A 24543-nucleotide genomic window follows, 5' to 3' on the forward strand; every position below is an offset into this window, starting at 1 on the left:
CAGAAAGTAAGAAAAGACCGGCTTCTAGCACTGCCACAACTCCAGCACAGAAGCCACAGGCACGAGTGTTTCACTAAGCTGCAGTTACGCCCAAGGCCTGCAGGGGCCGTTGTTTCGCATGAAATGTGCAAACTCCTTAATGCACCTTTAAGCATAGACACCAACATATACACACACACTTATACTGGTTTGGGCAGTTTATAGGGACATTTTTTGGAAACCAGATCAAACAGGGTTTGTAGGGACTCAGCTTTCCTTTTGTCCTAGAGATACATGGGGACCAGAAAACTACTCCAGAGGAAATTAGGAACATTTCAGTCTACTTAGGATTACAACATTGCTATCCAGTGTTGTGAAATAATAACTTCACATGGCGTTTCCAGTCACAGAGGTGACTTATGAGGACACTGTGTTTAGTCAGACATTACCCATACACATGCACAAACTTGGCAAAATCCTTTGTTATGAGGACCATGCTGGTTTCATTGGACATTATCAATATCTAGTGTTAACTGGTAATCCATGAAGTACCACAATGCAAGAGTTTCAAGAAAGGTAAAACACTGAATATTTTGAAAGGGTAAATCAATTAAAGGTCAAGAAGTCAGTCTTTATTATCTTCCTCACATCTGGAACGTGATGGCTGCATGGAGAAAATAACATTCTTTGATTTCTTTTACGCATTCAACAACTTCCGGCTAAATACTGCTGAGAACGTTGTGTCAGGTGAGCTGGGAGACTCACTCACAGATGACTACTGGTCAGGGGCCAAAAGTATAATCTGTTTTTCTGACCAAACCAACAAACGAAAAAGGAAAAAACGGCTCAATTTTCCTTTTTTCGTTTTCGAACAAAAACGAAAAAACGTTTTTTTCTTTCTCAATTCAAAACCAAAAATGAAACAAACACAAGCAAATTACGGCCGAATTTTGTTTTTTGGATTCAATTTTTAATTTTTTCGTTTCAGGTCTCAAAACCAAAAAACGGAACCACGTGACCCCTGACCGTCACGGGTCAAATGGACTCCCTACCAAAATAAAACCCTTACTAATAAATGGGTAATAAAAGATAAATTACGTTAAATAGTGTTTTTATTTTTGCACAGCATTTATTGCATACACTACTAGGCTTGTAATAATGTTAGAAAATAATAATAATAACTATTATACGAATTCCAGCCTGCAGCGCCCCAGTCTTTTCAATGGCGATTGCTCCTACAGACCTCAAATTTGACCACTATATACCAGCAGGCCTTGCTGATGAACCTTCTAACACACTAAATGTTAAAAATGTGGCCATGGAGACCTCACTGGTGTTTTCTGTTCACCGTTAATTAGGAAGTGCTGTTTAACTTTCATGTGCCCGCACCAATTTGCTTCAAACTTTACATGTTGTAATCAAGCGCCAACCTCCGCTCATAAAACATGAAGATAATGCGGAAGTGCAAAAAAACGGTTAATTCCGGAGAAATTCCAGCAGGGGGCGATGATGCTGGTTTCAAAAAGAGCCCCGGTCTCATTGGAACCCATTCAAAAATGGCGATTTTCCGAGTGCAAACAAACATATAAAGCGCGTGGTTTCAGAACATGTTTTGGCCTCTATCACTAGTTTTTATAACCGTGTTGGCTTCACCAGACTCTGATTTTCACATAAATCATCAGTTGATTTTATTTTATGAGTTGAAGTTCAGTATAAATCGCCCTATCACAGCGCCTCCTCTGTCCACATGATGCACTCACATGACGGGCTGGACCAATCACATTTACATCCGGTTTCAAATAATCAATGTGGAGACGTCCTGCTGGACTCACTGAAGTCTTCAGGATGGCGGTTGGGAACGCAATGGGTGACGTCAAAAAACGTCTATCCATTTGTTTACAATCTATGGTTGGAATGGTTATCGGAATATGGATTTGATCAAGGCATCCATCTAATCACAGTCAGTGTCACCTGGTGTAACATTACACACAGATGTAGCATTGTAAGAAGGCTGATTGTATCCATATCAAATTTGTTGACATTTTTATCAAAAGGTGTGTCGGTCAGTATGCATGTCTGTGGAAGTGTGTGTGCAAGGACTAGTTCATCACTGCTTGCAGCTTTTTTTCTAGCAGTGTTGGTTCCTTTTTGTAAAACTTCTCTCCTGCTCACCTTGAAGATTTCTGTTATTGTCGCAGTGAAAATAAATGCTGACATTGTGGACCGTAATGGTTGTGGCCCTGGTTTCCTTGGGAGCGGGGAAGGGGGAGAGTCCCTTTTATATTATGTCTCAACCAGATCCTAGACTGGGGTGTAGCATCTTGTTGATGTATTTTATATGTCCCTACTTTTCTATGGTTATGAAAGAATGGGACCAGCTTTGACAAATGCAGTTTTCCCTTAAATAAAGCATTTCTAATGTTATTGCATTAAATGACGATATCATAAATAAATGTAGCATAAATGTAACAGTTCCATTATTAAACTCTGAACAAATGTGCCAAAAAAATAGGCAAAAAATACAAATCTCAATCTTACATGAAAATACAATCACAATGTCTGGTGTTGTTTTTGTTAAGTACGTACTTCTAAAATCAATAAATAAAAACACAATAGCAAAGACTAACAGCACTCTAAAATAAAAGAACAGTGTGCTGCTTCCGTTGTCTGTGCTCCAGAGAGTACAATGTGTTCAAAATTGTAATTTTGGCCTTTTGTCTGGCAGCCCTGTCCAGCCTATTCAGCATCTGCCTCACTTTCAGGGTCGTATTGTCAGTGCTGCTCCTGCAGCATTGTCAAGAGTCTGTCTCCAAGGCCGGACTGTCATGGGGCCCGTCTTCTTGCGGTCGCAGCTGGAGCCGTCAGTGTTGCTGCTGCTGCTGCTGTTGCTGTTTCAGCCCAGGTTGTTTGCATTGCTGCACCCCGCTCTCTTGGGCTTCGGGAACATGAAGGCCTTTCAGCAGCAGATGAGGAGAGGGATACAGAGGAAGCAGGGATTGGAGTTGAGCATTCCCTGCTTCCTTCGGTGTTCACCAGAGATGCCAGCCTCTCTTCTCTGTCTGTGTATGTGGCATGACATCTAGATTAATTCGAGAACTGGAAAACAAATAAATATATTGATAAATGATTTCAAGATAATACACATACTTAACTACATATTCAATGTAATTTTCATCCCTTCTGGACTGGATGCAAGGGATTAAAAATTACATAATTTTTTTGATATTTGTGCTCCTTCACAGAGCCAGCTTCTGCCCCACTTGGTGATCTGGAAATGTGTTGTCTGATTTTTACATAGCCATTTCTTAGACTCCTTCATTTCGCTTTGCACTGCTTGACTGAGAAAAAGTAAACAAATCTATAAATTATTATTATTATTATTTTTTTTTTTTCCAACAGGGGCGTCGGGAAATTCATTTGTAAGTCTGGCTTTCAGTTATCGGCTTGGACAAACAACTGGAGGCCCTGCGATTTGTGGAAAAACTCGAGAAAATCCTTTCTCGTGGCCCAGGCCGCCTGAGATGCTCGGAGTCTGAGTCCCTTCAGCTGTCTTCTCCTCTCTCCAGGCTGCAACTCGCCAGAAGCAACTGTGGAGTTGAGCAAGTTTGGTGGGATGTATCTGGCGGCCGCTGGATTTGCAGCATCTGTACAGGCGAGGTAAATATGGAGTGCAACGCAGGCCTTCACCGTGTCTCCGACCTTCATCAAAAGATTCCGATCTAGAAAGGTATAAACGGTACGTGTGGGTTAATTCATACTTATATCCTAAATCAAAACAAAGTGCTGTACAGATCAGGTCTACATTGGAATGTGCATATTTACACAAATTTAGGAGAAATAATTTAAATGAATATTGAAAAAATAATGTAAGGATGAGAAGTAATAATGGACCAACATACTTTATAATGTTGCATGTTAATTTGGAGTGGCAATATTTTTCAGCTTTTTTAGCAAGTGTGGCTCCCTCTGTCCACTAAAATCCTTTGGACAATAGTGAATAATGGTCAGTTTGAGATCAAAATATTAAATATGCGAATATTGCTACAATCAAGATTTAAAAAAGTAATCTGAACTAAGATCAATTCTGCATCAGTCTGATATATTTGCTAGCTAGCAACCGGCCTTGCTTGTAGCCATAAAAAGTAAATAAGTCATTTACAGATGTCAGAGTAACAATGGGGAACCCCAACGTCCCTTTTTAGTTTCTTTACTTATTTATCTGTACTTCACATAGATTTATATTTTACAAGAGACTAATGGGCAACATACCTGAATAAGAACGTACAAGTTTTGTGTGAAGGGGGCAAAGCTGGGTATCGCACAAACACATGAGGAGCCTGCTTGCCGTAGGCCCCGATATCCACCACAGTGAAGCGGTACCTGGCATCACACACAGCCATCAGGACAATGGAGTGCTGGCCTTTATAGTTAAAAAAGTCACTTGTAGCTCTGGGTGGTGCTCTGATAGTGACGTGTTCTCTATTGATAGCACCAACACAGTTGGGGAAGTTCCACAGTCTCCAGAAATCCCGTGTGATGTCCACCATCTGTGCCAGTGATGGGAAGGAGACAAACTCATCCTCCAGAGCTCCCCAGAAGGCATCAGTCACTTCGAAGACAATGGAGCACACAGTCGAAAGTACCACTTTATAGCTCGCCGCCACAATGTTCTGAGAGCTCCCAGGAGCTAAAATGCGAAGTGTGATGGCCAGCCTCTCCTGGATGTAGATGGGACTGCGGTGTGTCTGCACAGGTTGGATGAACGGTGTGATCCGTTGAACGAGGTCGTCGAATCGAGCTGCCGACACCCTGAAATAGAAGTGTCTCTCCTCGTCCATGTCATGCATCTGCTTCACCAGGTGACTGTATTCTCCCTGCTTAGCTCTGGTGGTGTTGAGCGGTCGCACATTCCACCTCAAATGCAGCACTGAGATCTGACAGGACAAGAATAGAGATGCATGTTCTCAATATATGTGTTTCATATAACAATGTTATGGATGCTTAATAATAATTTTGCTGCTGTTGCTCTTTTAAAAAACATAATATTTGACTGCAGGTCAATTGCTTCAAAAACATAAATATCTAGAAACATATATTTGATATGAAAAATTTATGGGACTTTTTGGGCTAATAATTTTTAAAAATGTTTTGAAATGTTAACATCTTGCATTGTTAAATGATATGTTTTAAATGGCATGTGGATTAAAAAGAACAGACTACATCAAAAACTACATGGGTTAAGTTTAGTTGGTGGTCTTTCTATATGGAGTTTGCATGTTCTGCCTGTATGTGTGCAGCTGTCGTAGCCTGGTTCATGTGCCTATGGGATGTTCATATTGCTTTGAAGCATTGTTCTCACCTGAAATTCTGACGATTTCCCTCCTACCAGGGCTCAGCATAATGTTTTGTTATGTTGGCGATGATTTCTGTGTTTAACAGACACATTAACACACATGGTTAATGTCTGTTCTTGTAAGTTCTCAAAGAATTGACTTTGATAAGTGCGGGAGGCTGTGATGATCATGTTTGCTCTCACCTGCAGTTGTTAAACAGCTCTGAAGACACTGGGGCACTTCTCTTGAGAGGAGGTTGTCGGTGAGATTCCACACTGGGGCATCATGGAACTGATCAGATTAGTGACAGGCAGATAAAATAAACTATTAGTGATTAGTGATAAACTAGTGATAGTGACTTAGTGATAACTCAGAAGTGTCACGTGATGTTGTCTGGTCGGCTGATTTATACAGGTTTTGGCGCCAGCTTCCTACTGGGTGCAGTAGGATGACAGCGCCATCTGCAGTCCGACTTCTTCAGTACTGTGTCCCAGGTATGGGAAAGTTGATACGCCCCCTCTGCCCGGTTCACAGTCTGGGGGGCGCGTTTCCGGATCTCGATGGCCTCCCTGATCCAGCAGTGGTACTTGTTGCTTTCCGTGCCGATGATCTGGGCATGATCCCAGTCCATGAGGTGGTTTTCCCTCTTGCAGTGTTCGGAAATGGCAGACTTTAGCTGTTCCTGCTCTGCCTGTCGTTTGGAGGAGCGTGTGCACGCTTTAGATGTTTCTTTTTCGCATTCAGTGCGATGTTCTTTTGTCCTGATGTTGAAGGCTCTGCCAGTCTCCCCGACGTAGGATTTGTAGGATTCGACGTAGGAAGCTGGCGCCAAAACCTGTATAAATCAGCCGACCAGACAACATCACGTGACACTTCTGAGGAAGGCTGCAGCTTGGCAGCCGAAACAAGTCAAGGTAGGCAAAATAACCTCTGGCCTGTGTATATGAATCCAAACCATGAATACAAAAAAAAGGCCTAATGAACCTTATCGGACTATCGCTAAAGCACTTTTGTCACATATAAACTGACACTCAACAAAAATATAAGCCTGGCACTTTTATTTTGGTCCCACGTTTCATGAGCTGAACTCAAAGATCAAATACTTTTTCTATGTACACAAATGACTTATTTCTTTCAAGTATTGTTCACATATTTGTCTAAATCTTTATTAGTGAGGACTTCTGCCATGCCGCCATAATCCATCCACCTCACAGGTGTGCTGAATGAAGATCCTGGTGCAGTCGGATTAGACAGCCGATCAGTGCCGGATTGGTGTGACCATCATGTGACTCACACAGCGTAACATCGATAGGGATGAGCAGGTTTTAAAGTAGTGCAACAACAGGCACACTGACTGCTGACATGCAACCTGTGTCACTGTGCTACGTGATGAACTAAACATTCCACTCGCCCCAAAATGAAGACGATGGCCAGAGAGAGGACCAGCTTTTGGGTCTGTAGTGTCATGACTTTCTGTCTCCTCTTGACAACACTGACTCTCAATATCTGGTATCTCCCTTCTCATACACTCCACCGCCCTCCTCAAACTGATTTCCCTGACAGTACGTCACACTCTCTGACGAGCGTTCAGCCTCTTCCTTTCTTCAATTTACTGGAAGCCCTCTCCTCCTCCTCCTCACCCTCCTCCACCACTTGCCTGTCTGGTTTTACTCAAATTTCTCTTCCTCTAAAGAAGTGAGTTCAAACCTCTGTAGTCACAGTTTATCTTCCATTCCAGACAAGTTTTCTCTCTGCTGTGTCTTTCATTGGCCAAGGTTGCATGATGTTTTCTCATTCGAAATTAATTATTCAGAAATAAATCATTCAGAATGAAAAGATTCTCCTTTGCGTTCACGTAGTACTTCTGAATTGAGTTTTACATGGAAAACATGTTTAATCACCTTTATTCAGTTCTGTCTAACATCTGAGGGTTGAGAAGAGTTCTGATTGGACAGAGCATTCAGACTCAGTTTGAGCACAGCTTTCAGAGACCAGCAAGCGCTTTCTGAGAAGCTGTTGACCCCCAAAAACATGACTGTGGACCATGATTAGCAGGTCCAGGTCATAGAAACCTCAGCTGTAGCGCTACAGCCATAAAATGAATGGCCACTCCACACATCGCTGTTGACAAACAAGCTGCACGCATGCACATGTACAGTTTAACCAGCGCTCTCAGGCTCTGGCGCATGTGCGATCAACGCATGCAGTCCCAAAAATTGGGCTGCAGGTGGTCAACCATGGAGGGAGGGATCCACGTCGTAGACCCTCGTGGACAGGGGGTGGACCAAAGCGTACTGAGCAGTCACGTGAACATGGAAATTATAAACAGTATGCTAAGATCATCAGTGATCCCAGAATGTCAGGAGAAATGAAAGCCGACCAGATTTGTTTGAAATTCGACAAGCCAGTGGCCATTGACAGAGGGCATTTATTCAGATAGCTCAGGGGTCTCCAACCCTGTTCCTGGAGAGCCCTTTTCCAGCATGTTTTAGTTCTCCCCTTGCTTAAGTAGCAGATAATGCTATACTCCCTTCAATCCTGCCAATTGCCATCCTGTCAGTGCGTCTCTCAGCCTCCCAGCCCAGCTTCTGGGCTCTGATAATATTGGCCTGGGTAAAGGAATGTGGCGAATCCCTTCAATAGTGCTTTGTGGGATCAGTACGCCTGTACTCAACCTCAGGAGGTGCTTTGGCCATCAGGACTGTCAGGATACTCTCTGCCCCTTCTATTCCCCCTGTGTGTTTTCAGCTCCTCCTGTTGTCCGTCCATCCTGTCTCCCTCACCTGAAATCTCCAGTCTTTCAATTGTCCTGTTGTCATTTTTCGTCTTCTCCTCCCTGGGTATATAGTCCTCCCCTGTCTGTTCTTCTTGGCCAGATGATCGTTCATATTCATTTCAACATCCAATAATTCCTGTTATCTCTTTCTTGTGTTTTTGGACACCCCCGGGTCTTTCAGGTGAGTGGTGAAAATGATTAAGTTACAGTGCACTGTAATGGCAGTATGTGTACTTGTGAGAGAGAAAGTCATTGAGTGAAATACCAGCAGTAACCATTGTACATAAAAGTGCAATAATGACTCAGGACAGAATAGCCCATGTGTGAATTTCTGGAATGTGCATGAGCATGTGTTCATTCCACAAAAACAATTCTGTCATCAAGCAAAGATTGTCCCAAACTACGACTTTTTAAAAGTCCAATCAGATTTCTCTGTACAAGATGAGTATTTGATGATTCACTTCATATTTTTGCACTTTTAGATGACAAAACAACAACTAACAACATTTCTTGCAAATGCATTTCAACATTTTATTAAAACTGAAAAATAATCATCACCTTTTGACACAGTTACTTAACGGTCTTAGTACTCCTCAAAGAAACATTTTCATGACAGAAAAAAACTTCTCAAGTGGTTTCTTGAGGAAATGCAGAAAAAAAAACTCTAGTTTTACTCTCGACCTTCAACTACAAATGTTATGCCTACAAGTTACACTTCGGTAGTTTTTTAAAGCGGGGCACACACAAAGATTACTGGGCTGCTTTTGTCTCGACCAAGGACGGCGAACTCCAGATTGTGTTTTGTCCTATAAGATCATCCTGTGGTCTGGGTTGTGTTGAGTGTGAATCTGTCCCCGTAACTGAAACAGTTCAGGCCTGACAGTCACATCAAGAAGAGAGCTTTTCAGGTCAAACATGGATACAGAATCACATTTTCAGTTTTTTTGTTCAGGATTTTCCCATTATAAATAGCCCCAAGACAGTACTGGCCCTGACTTGCTATGCAGCAGGGAGGGGGGTAGTTGGAGTTAACGGCACCGCCGCACCTCGTGTCCCACACTACATTTGAATGCACTATCCTTCCATACTTTGTTGCACCCACCAGGGGGCACAGGATAATGACTGTCAAAAAAAGATTTGGGACTGCAATTCGGCACCCCTCCCCCACACATGGCGCCCTAGGCGGCTCCTTAGGTCGTCTATGCCCAGGGCTGGCCCTGCTCCAAGACAACCATCACTACGTCCTCTTACGCCCTCTCTCATGATGCCCGTTGTGCTTTCCCATCGTTGTTTTTTCTTCTTCATTTTTGTTTGATCGTGCAACACTTCTGGCTTGAGCGGTGGTGTGTGTGTTGTGAAACACAACACGATGAAAACTGTTCAACTATTTTTTTTAAAATGTTCATGTCTGAGGTCTGTAAATGACAAAATATCTGTTAAGATTAAGAAAATCTTTATGTGTACCCCGCTTAATAAAGAGACCCTTTCTAATTTATTTACTCAAAATAAACTCTTACACAGTAAGCAACATTTCTACCTGTCAGACAGGTTGTTTTGTTCTGCAGTTAAATCTGTGGCCACCAGAGGGCGACCTCCTTGCATCAAAAACGTTTTGTGTCATAGAGTGATTCAAGAAAAAAACTTTTGGATGAAAAAGATAGTCAGTTTTAAAAGGCACAACCTTGGTACAACCCTCACAGAAATACTGATATATAAATGCTACTGAAATACAGCAGGTATTTCATGACGCTATACATTTCATTTCATTAACTGCCTTTACTCAGAGTTGGTTCATGGGAAAAAATGTAAAAATTAGAAAACCCCTTCAACAAATTGTCCATATTGGAATTAACATAGAAATAACCAGCTACACATTCAAGAGTCACTTCAGAGTTACACGTCTTTGGATCATGGGAGGTAGACAGAGAACCTGAGAAAACTCACACAGAAACAGGGAAAACATGCAAACTTCACACAAACCAGAGACCTTCCTCTAGAGGGACAACAGTGCTCACTTTTGGTGCCCCTCTGGCATATCTAGCAATAATCAAACAGCAACCACTGAAAAAGACAAATCCTCCAGAAAGCACCAAGTAATCTTTTTTCTCTATTCCAAGTAAAAAAGAAACTGATGTGAAAGTGCTCGCAAAACTACAGTAAAACACCTTGACTGCTGGAAGGTGAAGTCAGTAAGGCACTCTTGGGGTTTTTTTCTTTTTTTTTTTGCAGACCCATCCTTCACTGCTCACATTCTCCCAGGTGAAGCCTGAGGATGCCCTGACTGTGCAACTTCAGCAGGTGGTCGAACTCGGCTGGCATGGAGTGAAATCTCTTTCGAGGCGGTCTGTTATCGTAGTAGTGGTTCGTCAGGGGATGGAAGTCTTGAGGGTGGACACTGAAAGGCCAGAATCCGTACAGATCCACGCTGTTGCACAGTTCTAGTGCCAGACTAACCATTATAAAGCCAGTGCTGAGCCGAGCTTCCTTCAGGCCCTGGGAGCGCCAGTAGATGGACAGATTCCTCATGTATTCAGGGTTAAAAGAGACAGGTCTGATGGGACTTTCAAAGTCTTCGATGGCATAGACAGCTCGGAGACACATCTGAGTGTTGTAGCCAAAGGAGAAAGTTGGCATGAGCAGCGTGGCGTCTCCGAAGCGGCGCAGACTCTCCACAAATGGACGGCGGTGATTGTTCAGAGCATGAAACCTGGGGAATAAAAAAACAGCTGTTGTGATGAAATGAGACAAAGTGTTTTACTGAAGGAGACAAAGAGTCACTCTCCAACCTACTTCTCCATGAAGATGCTCGGGTTTGCTGTCACAAGGTTAGTCTTCTTACCAACGTCTTTCTGCAATTCACTGTCCAAAGGTGGGAGGTTGCACCTGAACAAGCAGAGAAGACCCACAAATCCTTACATGAACTTTTCAGAGAAAGTAGTTCAGTTCAGTTGATGTCCATCCTCAGTCGCTGAATCTCTCACCTGATCACAAAGTCAGCCGAATCGATTTGTTTTCCACATTTGCTGTTGACCAGGATCCCGCCGTTACCCACCACAGAGCAGGAGTCCCATTTCTTATTGGGAAGAGGATGGTCCTGGAATCAAAGACATTAGCAACATTTACACAGTGTGTAAAACGTCTTAAGCTTCATGCTGTGATGATGATGCTTCAACAGATGATTCTTGTCAAGGTGTTACTTTTTTTAATCACTAGAGGAGCTCACTAACTTTCCATTTTACTTCCATTTTAGTTCATTCTACCAAAATCCAATAAATCCATCTCTTTCTCCATCACCACAGGTGTGCTTCAGGCTTCTGTCCTTGGGTCACTTCTCTTCATCATCCTTCCATCGATCATCATCCTCCTTCTCCTTGGCAATATCTTCCACAAATACAACTTTAATTTCCACTGCTACACTGCTGTCACTGATTGCATTGCCAAAATAAAAATTTGGTCCACCCTAAACTTCCTTAAACAGTAATGAAACTGAGGATTTTCTCATTGGAACCAAGTCCCTTTGATCCCACACCACTTTTACATCAACACTGATAACTTCTCCATTTCACCCTCACCCCAGGTTAAGGATCTGGGTCTCATCCTCAACAGCACTCTGTCTTTTCAATCTCAAATCAATCACATGAGCAGAACCCTGCGATCAGGAAAAAAAATCAAAGAGGCAAAGAAAATGAATGAATGAATAACTTTTTTTTTTGTGCACACAATTGTTTTCATCTTGGAATTCCATACACTGACATTTTTTGCTAAAAACCTCACTGGCATTCACTGCAGTGTCTCCAGAATCACTGCAGCCTTCACTTGTCACCTGCTGATCATCCCAGCTACACAAATAAAGTCTGGGAAAACAATGTCCCATAATCCTTTGCATCCCACTCCAACCCAAACCCCCCACTCCCTACACACTCTGACTCCCTGCTCTGCACTCTCAGACCAAAAATGCCAAATTCAAATCTTTCACAGATGTACAACAGGAAAAAATACATATAAACAAACGTATTGTGATGATTGTAAACTTCTGGGACAGACAAAACAGACAAGGAGGACTGAAGGAAAAAATGAAGAACATGCTGTCAGTCATTTTCTTTTTTTAAATTTTGAGTCATAATTTATTTTTTTACATAGGCCTAGATAAAACAAGAATGGGTGACCAATCTTCTTCTTTTGTTGAACTTAAACTTGTTTTTGGGTAAGAGAAATATATTGGGGCTGCCTCTCTTTTTCTTATGTTGTGAGCTATTTATGTTTGCATCACAAAATATTCCTTCAAACCATATTAAATAAATGTACTGTATATAAATCTGCTTTGTTGTCTTTGAATGTCTTTGGGTGTTTTTGTGGTATCTCCAAGAGACCAAGTAGGGTCTCTTCTTTTTAGGCGTTCACAATATGGTCACTCAACAAAAACTGCTTCAGACACCATTGATGGAAATGTCTCCTCAAATTACAAATATTTATTTCAGACTGAACAGAAAGCTGGAAGTAAAATAAGTAAGATAAAATTAAAAATTAAAATTACAGGCATTCTGTTCCACAGGGGCTGTAGTGGGTAATGGTAGCCTCAGTGTAGGTCTTGGTTCTGGCTTTTGGGACGCACAGTAGGTCACTGCCAGAGGACCTCAGGGCCCCAAGGGTCCAGATGGTAAATCAAATCAGCTAAATAAGAAGGTGCAAGGCTGTTAAGATATTTAAAAACTAATCAGAGAACCATAAAATTGATCCTGAAGCAGACAGGGAATCAATTCAGCGACTTTAAAAAGGGTGTAATGTGGCCTCACCCCCTGGTCCTTCTCAGCACACTTGCGGCTGATTGTTATAATAATTGGAGATTTTAGATGCTTTTTTTGGGAAGACCAGAGAGCAAGGCATTACATAATCTAACCAAAAAGTGATAAAAGCTGCAATAGCACCTTTGTACTGGCCTGAGAGAGAAATGGACAGACTCTGGCTATTTTCTTAAGATGATGAAAATGTACGTCGCTTTAGACAAAAGTAGTTTGGATGAAATTTTCTCTCTCTGACCTTCAGGACTGATAACTAAAACCTCAGGTTTGTGCTGTTGAGCTGTAGAAAAATCACTACTATCCATGACTTGCCTGAGATACAGTTTAAAATTGTTTCTATTGGCCCTGAGTGGGCAGGACACACGGTGATGTACAGCTGAGTATCATCAGCATAACTATAGAAACTGATGCACAGCTGAGTATCATCAGCGTAGTTATGGAAACTAATGCGTGCCTTCAGATGACGTCCCCAAGAGGAAGCATGTATCGTAGACGTTAAAAAGAATGGGACATAAAAGTGAGCCTTGGGTTCTTGAGGAACATGTCTTTACTTACATAAAAACATTGGTCTATGAGATAAAAACTGAACCAGTTAAGAACAGTACCAGAGAGTCCCACCAGGTGTCTCAGTCTATTTATCAAAATGTGATGGTCTACTGTGTCAAAAGCGCACTCAGGTCCAGTAGAACCAACGCTGTAAGTTTTATTTTTGTGCAAATTCATCCTGTGTAATTTAAAATCTTTAGAAGGGATGTCTCGGCACTGTGGTTCACTCTGCAACCAAACTGATGTCTTTCAAAAATATTGTTTTTGATTAAGAAGTGATTGACTTGTTTAAGAACCAGTCTTTCTAAAACTTTACTTAAAAACGTTAAGTTGTATACAGGCCTGTAGATAATAAGAACAATTGGGTGTAAATTGCTCTTCTTCAGAAAGGGCTTCACCGCCGCGTTTTATAAGCAGCACAGAAGACACCCCTTTGAAGAGAGCTATTCATGATCTTTAGAAAGTCTTCCTCGAAGAAAACATAAAACCAATTGAAATAAACTCCGTATTGAATGAGAAACTCAGACGAACATGTCTGCTAGCTGACTTGTTTGCTTTTGATTGGCCTCATTAACACTTTGCATTTTAGTAATCTGAGGTTTGCATACTGATATTTTCCTCTGCCAGCTTATCGTTAACGATAGTCACTGTTGCCCTGCCAATGCAGCAGCAGTGTAATTCAGGTCCAGACATCTCGACCCTGACTTGTTATGACCCCTTTCTAAAATAAACCTGACTGCACGGTCATAGTTTACCCACTGATACTGTGACTCTTGTTTCATGATGTGAAAGCAAAGCAGTTAAATGATCACTGAGTGAAGATGTCTTACCTTCGGAAAAGTACTGAACAAATTTGTTGTCACTTCAATGGCCTTCCGTTTTGCTTCTCCGCTGTAAACAATCTGCGATCCCAGTGGAGTGTTGTTCTGGGTAACAATGGCATACTCAGCCCCGTGGCACTTGCTGCTCAGCAGAGAGCTGGATAAAAACACAAACATGAATTTAATACCGCAACTAGTGTGTTGTTTGCAAGTTGCATAATTATATCTTCTCAACTTCTACAGAAAAGAAAATGGTATTCAAAGGTCTTGTGGCTTTCAGTCCGTTTTACTATAACTCACGTGAACTTATGACATGTTATATTTAGACTGGGGCTCTAAGTTCCTCTGCCCTACTTCTCTTCCTTTGTCTGTAGCTGTGCTTCTTTAATCCAGTATGCAAAATAAACAAACCCAGGTGCTTCATGATGATATTCAACTCACTCTGACTGTGAACTATATGTGGAGATTGTCATAAGAGTGACACTTTTTTTTTTTTATTATTCTGCTATATCAGTCAAAACAGTCAATGTTTTTGTGAAAATGAGTCCAGGTTATCATATCAAATGTAAGTGGATGTAAGTGTTTTATTTGATAAGTTTCACTATCTTTTATGCTGTGTGTTTTTAAGCTTAACAGTAATTGTGCTCCTGCTCCTCCCTACTGTTCAGCGTATTTGACTGCAGTGAGGTCAACTGCTTTGAAAACATAAACATCTAGAGACATCTGTAACATCTATATATTCTAAATGAATACTTTATGGGGCTCTGTGTGCTGACAAATTTGTAGCCATGTTTTGAAATGTTGAAATCATTCATGCATATTGACCTACAAGATGTATTATATAGCCTGTAAATAAAAAAAAAAGAACAGGCTACATCAAATTATATATATGTATTCAGTTAGGGGCCTTTCAGCGTGGTGTTTGCATGTTCTGCCTATGTGTGTTCAGATTTTCTTAAAGTACTGTTTGAGTTGACCTTGAAACAATTATTGGGATTGTCCTTGCACTGCCCGAGTTTTATCTGTGAGCTCGACTTGTATCTCACATTCCAAGGACACACTTCGTGGGTTAATCAGAAGTCTGAAAATTTTTAGGGCCAGTTTCACCTACTAACACCACCATTCAGGACACATTTAACATTTGAGAACATGCGGAGACCATGGAGGAGGATTATCGGTTGGACTCGAAGAAATTCTGACGAACCATCAGCCTACAAGGTTTGTCACTGTTTAAAGTGGAGGTGGGGAGCTGCAGGCCTCAACTGGGTGGTTTCAGATCAGATGGTGGAAGGAATACTTTGAGGACCTCCTCAATCCTATCACCACATCTTACCTGGGCAAAGCAGAGGCTGAAGACTGAGAGGTGAACTCATCCATCACCCAAGTTGAAGTCACCGAGGTGGTTGGTAAGTAAGTAAGTAAGTAAGTAAGTAAAGTTTATTTATATAGCACCTTTCACAGACACAAAGCCACAAGGTGCTTCACAGCATACATAAATAAGACAACAATTAAATACACATACATAAATAAGCAGCACTAAAAATGTGATCAAAAACAGGCCCGAAAAACTAAGCAAATGCTTGAGAGAATAAAAAAGTTTTAAGTTGTGACTTAAAAGTGTCAACAGTCACAACTGATCGAAGAGAGAGCGGGAGATCGTTCCAGAGCCTGGGAGCAACGGCCTGGAATGATCGGGCTCCTCTGGTCTTGAAGCGGGTACGCGGCACCTTTAAGAGATTCTGGTCCGCAGACCTTAAAGCCCTCACAGGGGAGTAAGGCTGGAGCAGATCGCGAATATAAGAGGGAGCTTGGTCGTGCAAGGCCCGAAAGGTTAAAACCAAAATCTTAAAGTTAACTCTGTAAGAGACTGGCAGCCAATGAAGCTCCTTCAAAATGGGAGAAATGCGGGTCCATCTGTTTGTGCGGGTCAAGATTCTTGCTGCAGAGTTTTGCACAAGTTGCAGCCTCGAAAGCTCCTTCTTATTCAGGCATGAGAACAAGCTGTTGCAGTAGTCTAAGCGCGAAGAGACAAAAGCATGAATGATGAGCTCTAAATCATTGAATGAGACCATTTTCCTAAGTTTAGAGATTTTTCTCAATTGAAAGAAACAGTTTCTCGTCAGCTGCTTGCAGTGCTCCTCCAGAGACATGTCTTTATCAAAGAAAACACCCAGGTTTCTAAGACTGGATTTGGCAGACTGCCCGAGGTCACCAAGGTACTGTTTGATCCCTGGAATTGAGACATCAGGGGCGAAGATGAGTGTTTCAGTTTTGTCTGCGTTAAGTTGGAGAGAATTTTCGCTGAGCCATTGTTTTATTTCTGCCAAGCAGTGGAAAAAGGAATCCAGGAAGGTAAGCTCCTTGGTGGCAAGGCACCGTGGGTGGATGAGATTTAACCTATATACTTCAAGTCTCTGGATGTGCAGGGACTGTCTAGGTTAACACGTCTCTACAAAATTGTGCGTCAGTTGGGGACAGTGCCTCTAGATTTGCAGAGTGGTGTGGTGGTCCTTTTTTTATTATTTTATAAAAAAGAGGACCGAAGTATGTGCTCCAACTATAGGGGGCTCACACTCCTCAGCCTCCCTTGGAAAGCCTATTCCAGGGCACTGGAATGGAGGATTTGACCAATAATCAAACTTTGGATCCAGGAAGAACAATGTGGTTTTCGTCCTGGTTGTGGAACACTGACCAGCTCTACACTCTCCATTGGTGCTTGAGGGTTCGTGGGAGTTCGCCCAACCAGTCCACTTTTGTTTTGTGGATTTGGAGATGTTCGACCATATCCCTTGTGGTATCTTATGGGGAGGTGCTTCGGAAGTCTGGGGCCCCTTGCTAAAGGCCATCTGATCTTTGTATGACCAAAGTAGGAGTCTGGTCCGCATGGCCAGCAGAATGCTGGACCTGGTCCCTGTGTATGTTGGACTCTGGTAGGGCTGAACTTTGTCATTGGTTCTGATCGTAATTTATATGGACAGAGTATCAAAGTACAGCCAGGGGTCGGATGTGTCTGGTTCAGGCACCACAGGATTTCATCCGATTGTCACAGATGACGTAGTCCTGTTGGCTTCATTGAGCCTGGACCTACAGCATGCAATGGCGTGGTTTGCAGTAGAGAGAAGCAAAGGGGATGAGGAGCAGCACCTCCAAATGTGAGGACATAGTTCTCAACCGGAAGAAGGTGGTCTGCCCTCTCCAGGTCGGTGGAGAGACCCTTCCCCAAATGGAGGAGTTTAGGTATCTTCGGGTTTTGTTCACTAGTTGGGGAAGGATTGAGTATGAGATCGACAGGCAGATCAGTGGAGCATCTGCAGTGATGCAGTTGTATCGGTCCATTGTGACAAAGAGAGAGCTGAGCCAAAAGGGGAAGCTCTCAATTTACCGGTCAATCTACATCGCTACCCTCATCTCTGGTCATCATCTCTGGGTTCTGACTGAAAAGATCCCCGATACAAGCAACGGAAATGAGCTTCTTTCGTAGGGTGGCTGTGAGCTCGCTTTGGGGTAGGGTGAAGAGTTCAACCAGGGAAGAGCTCACAGTGGAGCCCCCACTCCTCCACATCCAGAGGAGCCAGCTGAGGAGACTCGGGCATCTGTTCAGGAAACCCCCAGGACGTCTCCCTGGGGAGGTGTTCCAGGCATGTCCCATTGGGAGGAGGCCCTGGAAAAGATCTAGGACACTCTGGAGATACTATGTCTCCCAGCTGGCCTGGAAAAGGCTCAGGATCCTAGAGGAAGAGCTGGAGGAAGGGTCTGGGGACAGAGAAATCTGGGAATCCTAGCTCATACCGCTGAGCATGTGACCCGGCCCCAGATGAAGCAGCAGAAGACGGATAGATGGAACATTTGAAATGAGAACATCTTGAAGGGCTATAATTAAGAGCTGCTGGGATTCTGTTCCTGTGATTCAGCTGTTTGTAGCTTTTTTCTTTTAACACACACACACACACACACAAGTAAAAAAAGAATGACAGAAGATCCTTGGTATGAATAGAGTGTGTGTGTGTGTGTGTGTGTGTGTGTGTGTGCGTGCAGGGTGAACCTCATATATAAATTTTTGTCAGCAGTAACAGCAGTCTGGTTAATGTGTCTATAAGATGTACTGTTTTCTTTCACCGTTCTCACCTCAACTTCTGGCACCATATAAGCCATAGAGAACGAATGGACTGAGATTCAGTTACTTTCTTGTGACTGTTTGTCCATTTTTTTTCCTTTACAATGATGTCTTTCTGAACAAACACAGACATGTAAAACAACATCTTTTCTGCCAAAGAGATTTGTTGAAACAATTTTTAAGAGTCCCATTTCAAGAAAAAAAAAAAAAGTGACAAGAAAGCAAAGAATGACAGAAGATCCTTGGGATAAATAGTGTGTACAACTGAAGTGTGTGTGTGTGTGTGTGTGTGTGTGTGTGTGTGTGTGTGTGTGTGTGTGTGTGTGTGTGTGTGTGTGTGTGTGTGTGTTCTTGTATTTCTATCCTTGTCGGGGCCAAATGTCTCCAAAAGGATAGCAAAACGTGGAACGACGTGCCTTGTGGGACCTTTTTCCGGTCCTAAGTAGGAGAAACAGTGTTTTCTTGACCATGTTGTTGTTACTGAAAAAAGTAAAAGTGCAAAAACATTTCTTTAGGGTTAGGCTGTGTTGTGGTGTGGGTTAGGGTTAGGGTAAGGGTCAGGGTTAGGGGCTAGACATGAATGGGAGTCAATGGAAGGTCCCCACAAGGATAGAAATACAAGACTGTGTGTGTGTGTGTGTGTGTGTGTGTGTGTGTAGGTCCAGGGTGAGCAGGGTGAGGGACAGCAGTAACAGCAGTCTGGTTAATGTGTCTATTAGATGTACAGATTTGAGGCATTTTTCTCACCTGAACTTCTGGTAATTTCCATCCTGCCTCTTCCAGGGTTCAGCATAACGTTTTGCTATGTTAGCAATGATTTCCCTGTTTAGTAGACACATTCACACACAGTGAGGCGTTTAATCCCCAAGATTCTCAAAAAATGTACTCAGTTACAGGAAGGAGGCTGTGATGGTCATGTTTGCTCTCACCTGCAATTTTTACACTGCTCTGAAGACACTGGGACACTTTTCTTGTGAGGAGGTTGTCGGTGAGATTCCACACTGTGGCATCATGAAACAGCTCAGATTAGAAGCAGGCAGAGAAAATAAACTGTTCAGAGATAAACACAGTTCCCTTGTTTTATTTGGGCTGTTCTCAATCAACCTCTGCTCAGGATAAAAATGTGATGGGATTCGGGTTGAGCAGGGCTCCAATGGGTGATGTGACACTGCAGTGCATGCTGGGACTTGTGGGCAGCTGAAACGTTTACACTCGTCACCAGTACAACGCTCTCCTTCTCTGCTATTTGTTAGTTTTAAAAAGTTAAAGACACGGTGCAGACGTTTTTACACTTTGTGGAAAAAAAGCACAATAGACATGGCATTTTTTTTGCAGATAACAACAGATATCAGTGGAGGAGAAGGAGGCCGGCTACACCTGCTTTGAGACTGGCACTGAGAAAACATCAAAACTAAAAGCACAAGCAACCTAGTCCCATCACAAGCTGAAACACACTCTTAAACACCTGATCGCCATCACCCAACAGGAGTCAATCTCTTTCACTGCTGAGGAGTGGACAGGGAGCGTAAGCAACAAGCGTCTGACTGAGCGGTGTGACATCCTCTAGAAACCATCACCTGGAGATCTGACTTTGGCAGACTGTGGATATAACCTCAGGGATCAAATTGGACTAATGTGTGCTGAGGTGAAAACCCCAGGCCAGCCTTCATAAGTTTATATTCATGTCACATGTGCTTGTTTTTCTAAACATGAATTTGTCACGGGGCAGGGTGAACCCAAACGCAGGGCAACATATTTAATCAAGGTTCCAAACAGATCAGTTTCATTCATGTGCATCATAACTCTTAACCAGAATTGTGCAAAAGTACAAAGAAATGATCATAATTCATCTGTGTGTGTGGCAGAGCAGCACGTCACTCACGGCAAAAACAGAGGAAAGAAAAAGTATTTTACCTATAAACTTCCACTGAACAATAATATAAGCACAGAACTTTCATTGTGTTCCCAGCTTTCATGAGAAGAACTCAAAGATCCAAGACTTTTTCTCTGTGCACAAAAGGCTTTTTTCTCTCAAATACTGTTCACAAATTTGTACCTTATGTTGCATCCCTCTTTGAAAACCACGCAGCCAGCATGCCAGTTGCACACTACCTCTAAACTTGCGAAGTTTGTGGCATTGCGCTGCGTGATAAAACCACCATTCCAAAAACCTGATCATCTCTGCAGAAGGAGATATGTTGCACTGCGTGACGCAAACCATGGTCACGACAGACACATTAAAATCGCATATTTTAGAGTGGCCTTTCATTGTGGTCAGTCGAAGAAAACAACAATCCTGCTCTCTTATGGGCATCTTGATCTGCCACACAGATTTAGATACATTTGTGAGCAGTATTTGAGAGAAACATCCCTTTTGTGTACATAGAAAAAATATTAGAAATTGGAGTCCCGAGCATGAAAAATGGGCGAACATACAAAAGTTTTGAGTCTTAGTTCAGTGTAAAAACTTTTAAGCATTTTTAAAAATGTAACTGCAATAAAAGTTGAACCGCTTCTATTTTTGATGCTATAAAATAAAGTAGTTAAGAAGCATTTAAATAGTATCTTCAATAATTCTTAAAAAAAAAGTTTGCTTCACTGCTTGAATAAAGTTATTTGAAAAATGATATTTTGCAATGTATTTCTTTGTCCTTCACCTATGAAAATATTTCAAGTTTCGATGCTGAAACAATATGTATATAAAATTCCTCAATGGCAATCATTTTTGGATGCAAACAGAGACATTAGTGTGGGAGTTTCTGTTAAAACCATAAACTTACTTGGTATACAAATGAGTCAAAAGGTCTGACATATACATCACATATATATAGAGTACTCCCCGGTACTTTCTGTTTTAAAGTGAAGTAGTGTCACTCAAACATCCATCTTACAGTACTGTGTAATCATGTGTAAGTGTACTGTACACTTACAGTAATGTAAGCATTTATTAATTTCCTATTTCGACCTTTGCATTAAACCAAATATGCTACATATTTTATAAAGAGAGTTAATCCAATGATGCGTTCATATATCAGCAGTAATGATTTCTTCAAACTATTCAAATGTGACTCTGTGTTTATGACATTGGACATTGATCAGGTGGTATAAATGAGTAAGAAGAGTGAAAAGTTTAACCACATGTCTGCAGGAGCCTCGTGTCTCTCAGTCTTCGGCGCCAGTTTTCTGTTCTAGGCTACTTCCTTCTTTTTATGTTGCCATAAATCACAAAAAACCCGACACTGAGATCTTAATCTGCATGAGCGTCCATCAGACAGCTATGGTGTTGTGATGTGTGTTATCTGCGGGATGACATGCTGCAGTTTCTGCAGTTACAAGTGATTCAGCCTGACGTGTGTGTTGGGAGAATTGCTCCTCTTCAGTTTAAACATCCTCTCTGTTTCTCTTTGTCTGAAACAAGGGCTTGTCTCAAAAAAAAAAAAAAAAAAAAAAAAAAATCACTGATCTGCTTTGATTTCAACCCTCAATAGGAGCATTACGGTTTCATTTTACCGTCTTTTATAAATCTCACCATCATCATCATCATCATCATCATCATCATCAAAAAGTGTTTTCTAAGTTACTGAATGTGAATCATTTAAGAACTATTTATACAAGTTTATTATGTCTGTTTTCTTTTACTGTGCCAGAACTGACATGACAGTTAAAAGGAAGGATAAGATTTGTATTACTGTGAAATTTTATTCTGCAACTTGTGTTTTTTTTTGTCAGAGATGATGTGGTTTCAACAAAACTACTGTACAAAAAAACAAAGGTCAAAGATGTGTGTAGTGTAGCGACAGACTTACTTGCTGTTCAACATGTACCAGATGAGGGTGGAGAGCAGACCCCCCAAGAAGAAGATGGTGAGCAGAGAGAAGAGCAGCTTTAGGATCTGTAGTCTCATGTCTTTCTGTCTCCTCTTGTTAAAACTGATTCATTATCTGGTATCTGCTTTCTCAGACACTCCACCACCTCCTCCTTGAACGCCTTTCCCTGGCAGTACCTCGCACTCATTCAAGAGTGTCAGTGTTCGCCTCTTGCTTTTCTTCAGTTTCCTGGAAGCCCTCTAGTCCTCCTCCTCCTCCTCCTCCTCCTCCTCCTCCCCCTCCTCTTCCTCCTCTGCCTGTTGCCCGTCTGCTTTGACTCAAGTTTCTTCTCCTCTATGGAAGCGAGTTCAAGCCTCCTCAGTCACAGTTTGTCTTCTTGTCCAGGCAAGTCTTCTGCTCCTCTGCTGTATTCCTCCACGTCTGCGCTACAGAGGCTCCGCTGAGGTGGAAGTGGGAAGGTGGGTTTTGTTTCGCCACATCTTGTTTCACTCCATCTTCTGTCTTTTTGATCCAGCCGTCTCCTTCATTCTTCCTCTCTTTCGGCCTCCTTTGTTGTCATGTGCTCACAGAGTCAAACTCCCAGTCCTACTTTCCACACTACTCCTACAACTGGAGAGCTTTCTGCTCTCCGCCCCCATCTCAGAGCCCCAGCCTTCCTCCTGTTTGTCTTCCCCTCCCTCCACCCGGCTGCTCTCCGCCCACTCAGCCGGAGCCCCCCCCACCCCTGCACTAAAAGGAGGCAGTAACATGAGTGCCAGCGACTGAATTAGTCCACATGGTTTGGCTCCTGACTTGTGTCTTGAATCTGTGTGTGTGTGTGTGTGTGTGTGTGTATGTGTGTGTGTGTGTGTGTGTGTGTGTGTGTGTGTGTGTGTGTACGTGTGCGAGTGTGATCATCCAATCAGAGGGGTTTCATAAGACCCCCTCCCTTCCTGCAAGTATAACCAGCACACACACACACACACACACACACACACACACACATGGACACAGTTCTTTTATTCCACTGCTCAACTTTCTCTTCTCTTTTCCTCTCACTTTTATAGTGTTGCTCCCTGCTAGATGAATGGGAACCAACTAAGAGGGAACTTTACTATAATAGTTCTACATTTGATTTGGAGGAGCCTTTCAGGTCACCCAAGGTCGCTGCACAAGGTAACACAAGATAAAATACAGGCAGGGCAAAAAGAAAAAAACAATGTACAATAGCAAATCGGAAGAGGGGCAGTGCAGCAGGAGGCAGGAGGTGAGGGATGGGGGGCAGAGAGTGGAACTGAGTAGGCAAGAGAGAGAGAGTCATCGGCGTAGCAGTGCTCGGAGATACTGGATTAATGGGAGATAGGGCTGAGGGAGAGGCGATCGGTAATGAAAATGAGGGGCCCCAGGGCATAGCCCTGAGGCACACCTGTGGTGACTGTAGATGAGCTGGATGTAAAGTACTTGAGCTGGATGAACTGAGTTTGACTTGTGAAACCACTGGAATGAGGTGTGAGTGATGCCGACGGAGGAAAGGAGGATGTTATGGGGGATAGTGTCAAAAGCCACACTCAGGTCAAACAATGGAGAGCGAACCAGTGTCAGCTGTGAGGAGACCGCTGGTTCTTTTGATGAGAGCAGTGTCAGTGAGAAACCAGATTGAAAGGGTTCGTAGAGGCAGCTGTGGGAGAGATGGGCGTAGAGTTGGGAGGAGACTACTTTTCCCAGAATTCTGAAGATGACAGATAAATTGAAGATAGGATAGAAGTTATTGCAGTTGTTGGGGTCTGAATCGGGGTTTTTCATCTTTAAAAAGTGAAGGGGAAACACCAGAGGATAGTGAAAAAAGGATGACGGCAGAAACGAGAGAAAGCAGGGAAGGAAGGCAGGATTTGACCAGAGATGTGGGGAGAGGATCCAGTTGGCAGGTGGAGCAGTTGAAAGTAGGAGAAGGGCCGACTATACAGGAAGGACTCAGCGGTGGAAAGAACAGGAGGGTGAGAGCAGAGGACCTGGTGAACGTTGTTGATCTTGTCATTGAAAATTACCATCAGAGAATTTCAGGTGTCGTTTGAGTAGAGCTGGTGTTGGTGGTGGTGGGGGTCCCGGGTGAGGAGGCTGGAGGATGTTACTGAGAAGTGAGAGTAGTGATTTGGTGTTTCCATCGGTGGAGACGATGAGACCGGAGTAGTAAGCAGTTATCCAGTGTGCAGTGGAGTCATTGTAATGGAGCACGTGTTTTCTGTACAAATCTTTGTGAACAGAGACTCCAGTGTTTTGGTATAGAGTTACTTGAGGTGAGAACTGTTTGTCCTCACAGTCTGAAGATCAGGGGTGTACCAGTCTGTTTTTTCAGCGGGGCCAGGGAGTCG

General features: G+C 42.7%; 1 protein-coding gene across 1 annotated transcript; it reads right to left on the reverse strand.

Moving 5' to 3' along the window:
- Positions 1-9645: 9645 nt before the first annotated feature.
- On the reverse strand, positions 9646-22833 carry LOC115387589 (alpha-2,8-sialyltransferase 8F-like). The gene is made up of 7 exons (XM_030090365.1): positions 22175-22833; positions 19298-19369; positions 19116-19190; positions 14264-14411; positions 11070-11182; positions 10879-10971; positions 9646-10795 (listed from the first exon to the last, which is right to left on the reverse strand). The coding sequence occupies exons 1-7, from the start codon at positions 22270-22272 to the stop codon at positions 10327-10329; spliced, it is 1068 nt and encodes a 355-aa protein (XP_029946225.1). The 5' UTR covers positions 22273-22833; the 3' UTR covers positions 9646-10326.
- Positions 22834-24543: the final 1710 nt, after the last annotated feature.

Source organism: Salarias fasciatus, chromosome 4 (assembly GCF_902148845.1).
Source record: "Salarias fasciatus chromosome 4, fSalaFa1.1, whole genome shotgun sequence".
Lineage (NCBI taxonomy): Eukaryota > Metazoa > Chordata > Actinopteri > Blenniiformes > Blenniidae > Salarias > Salarias fasciatus.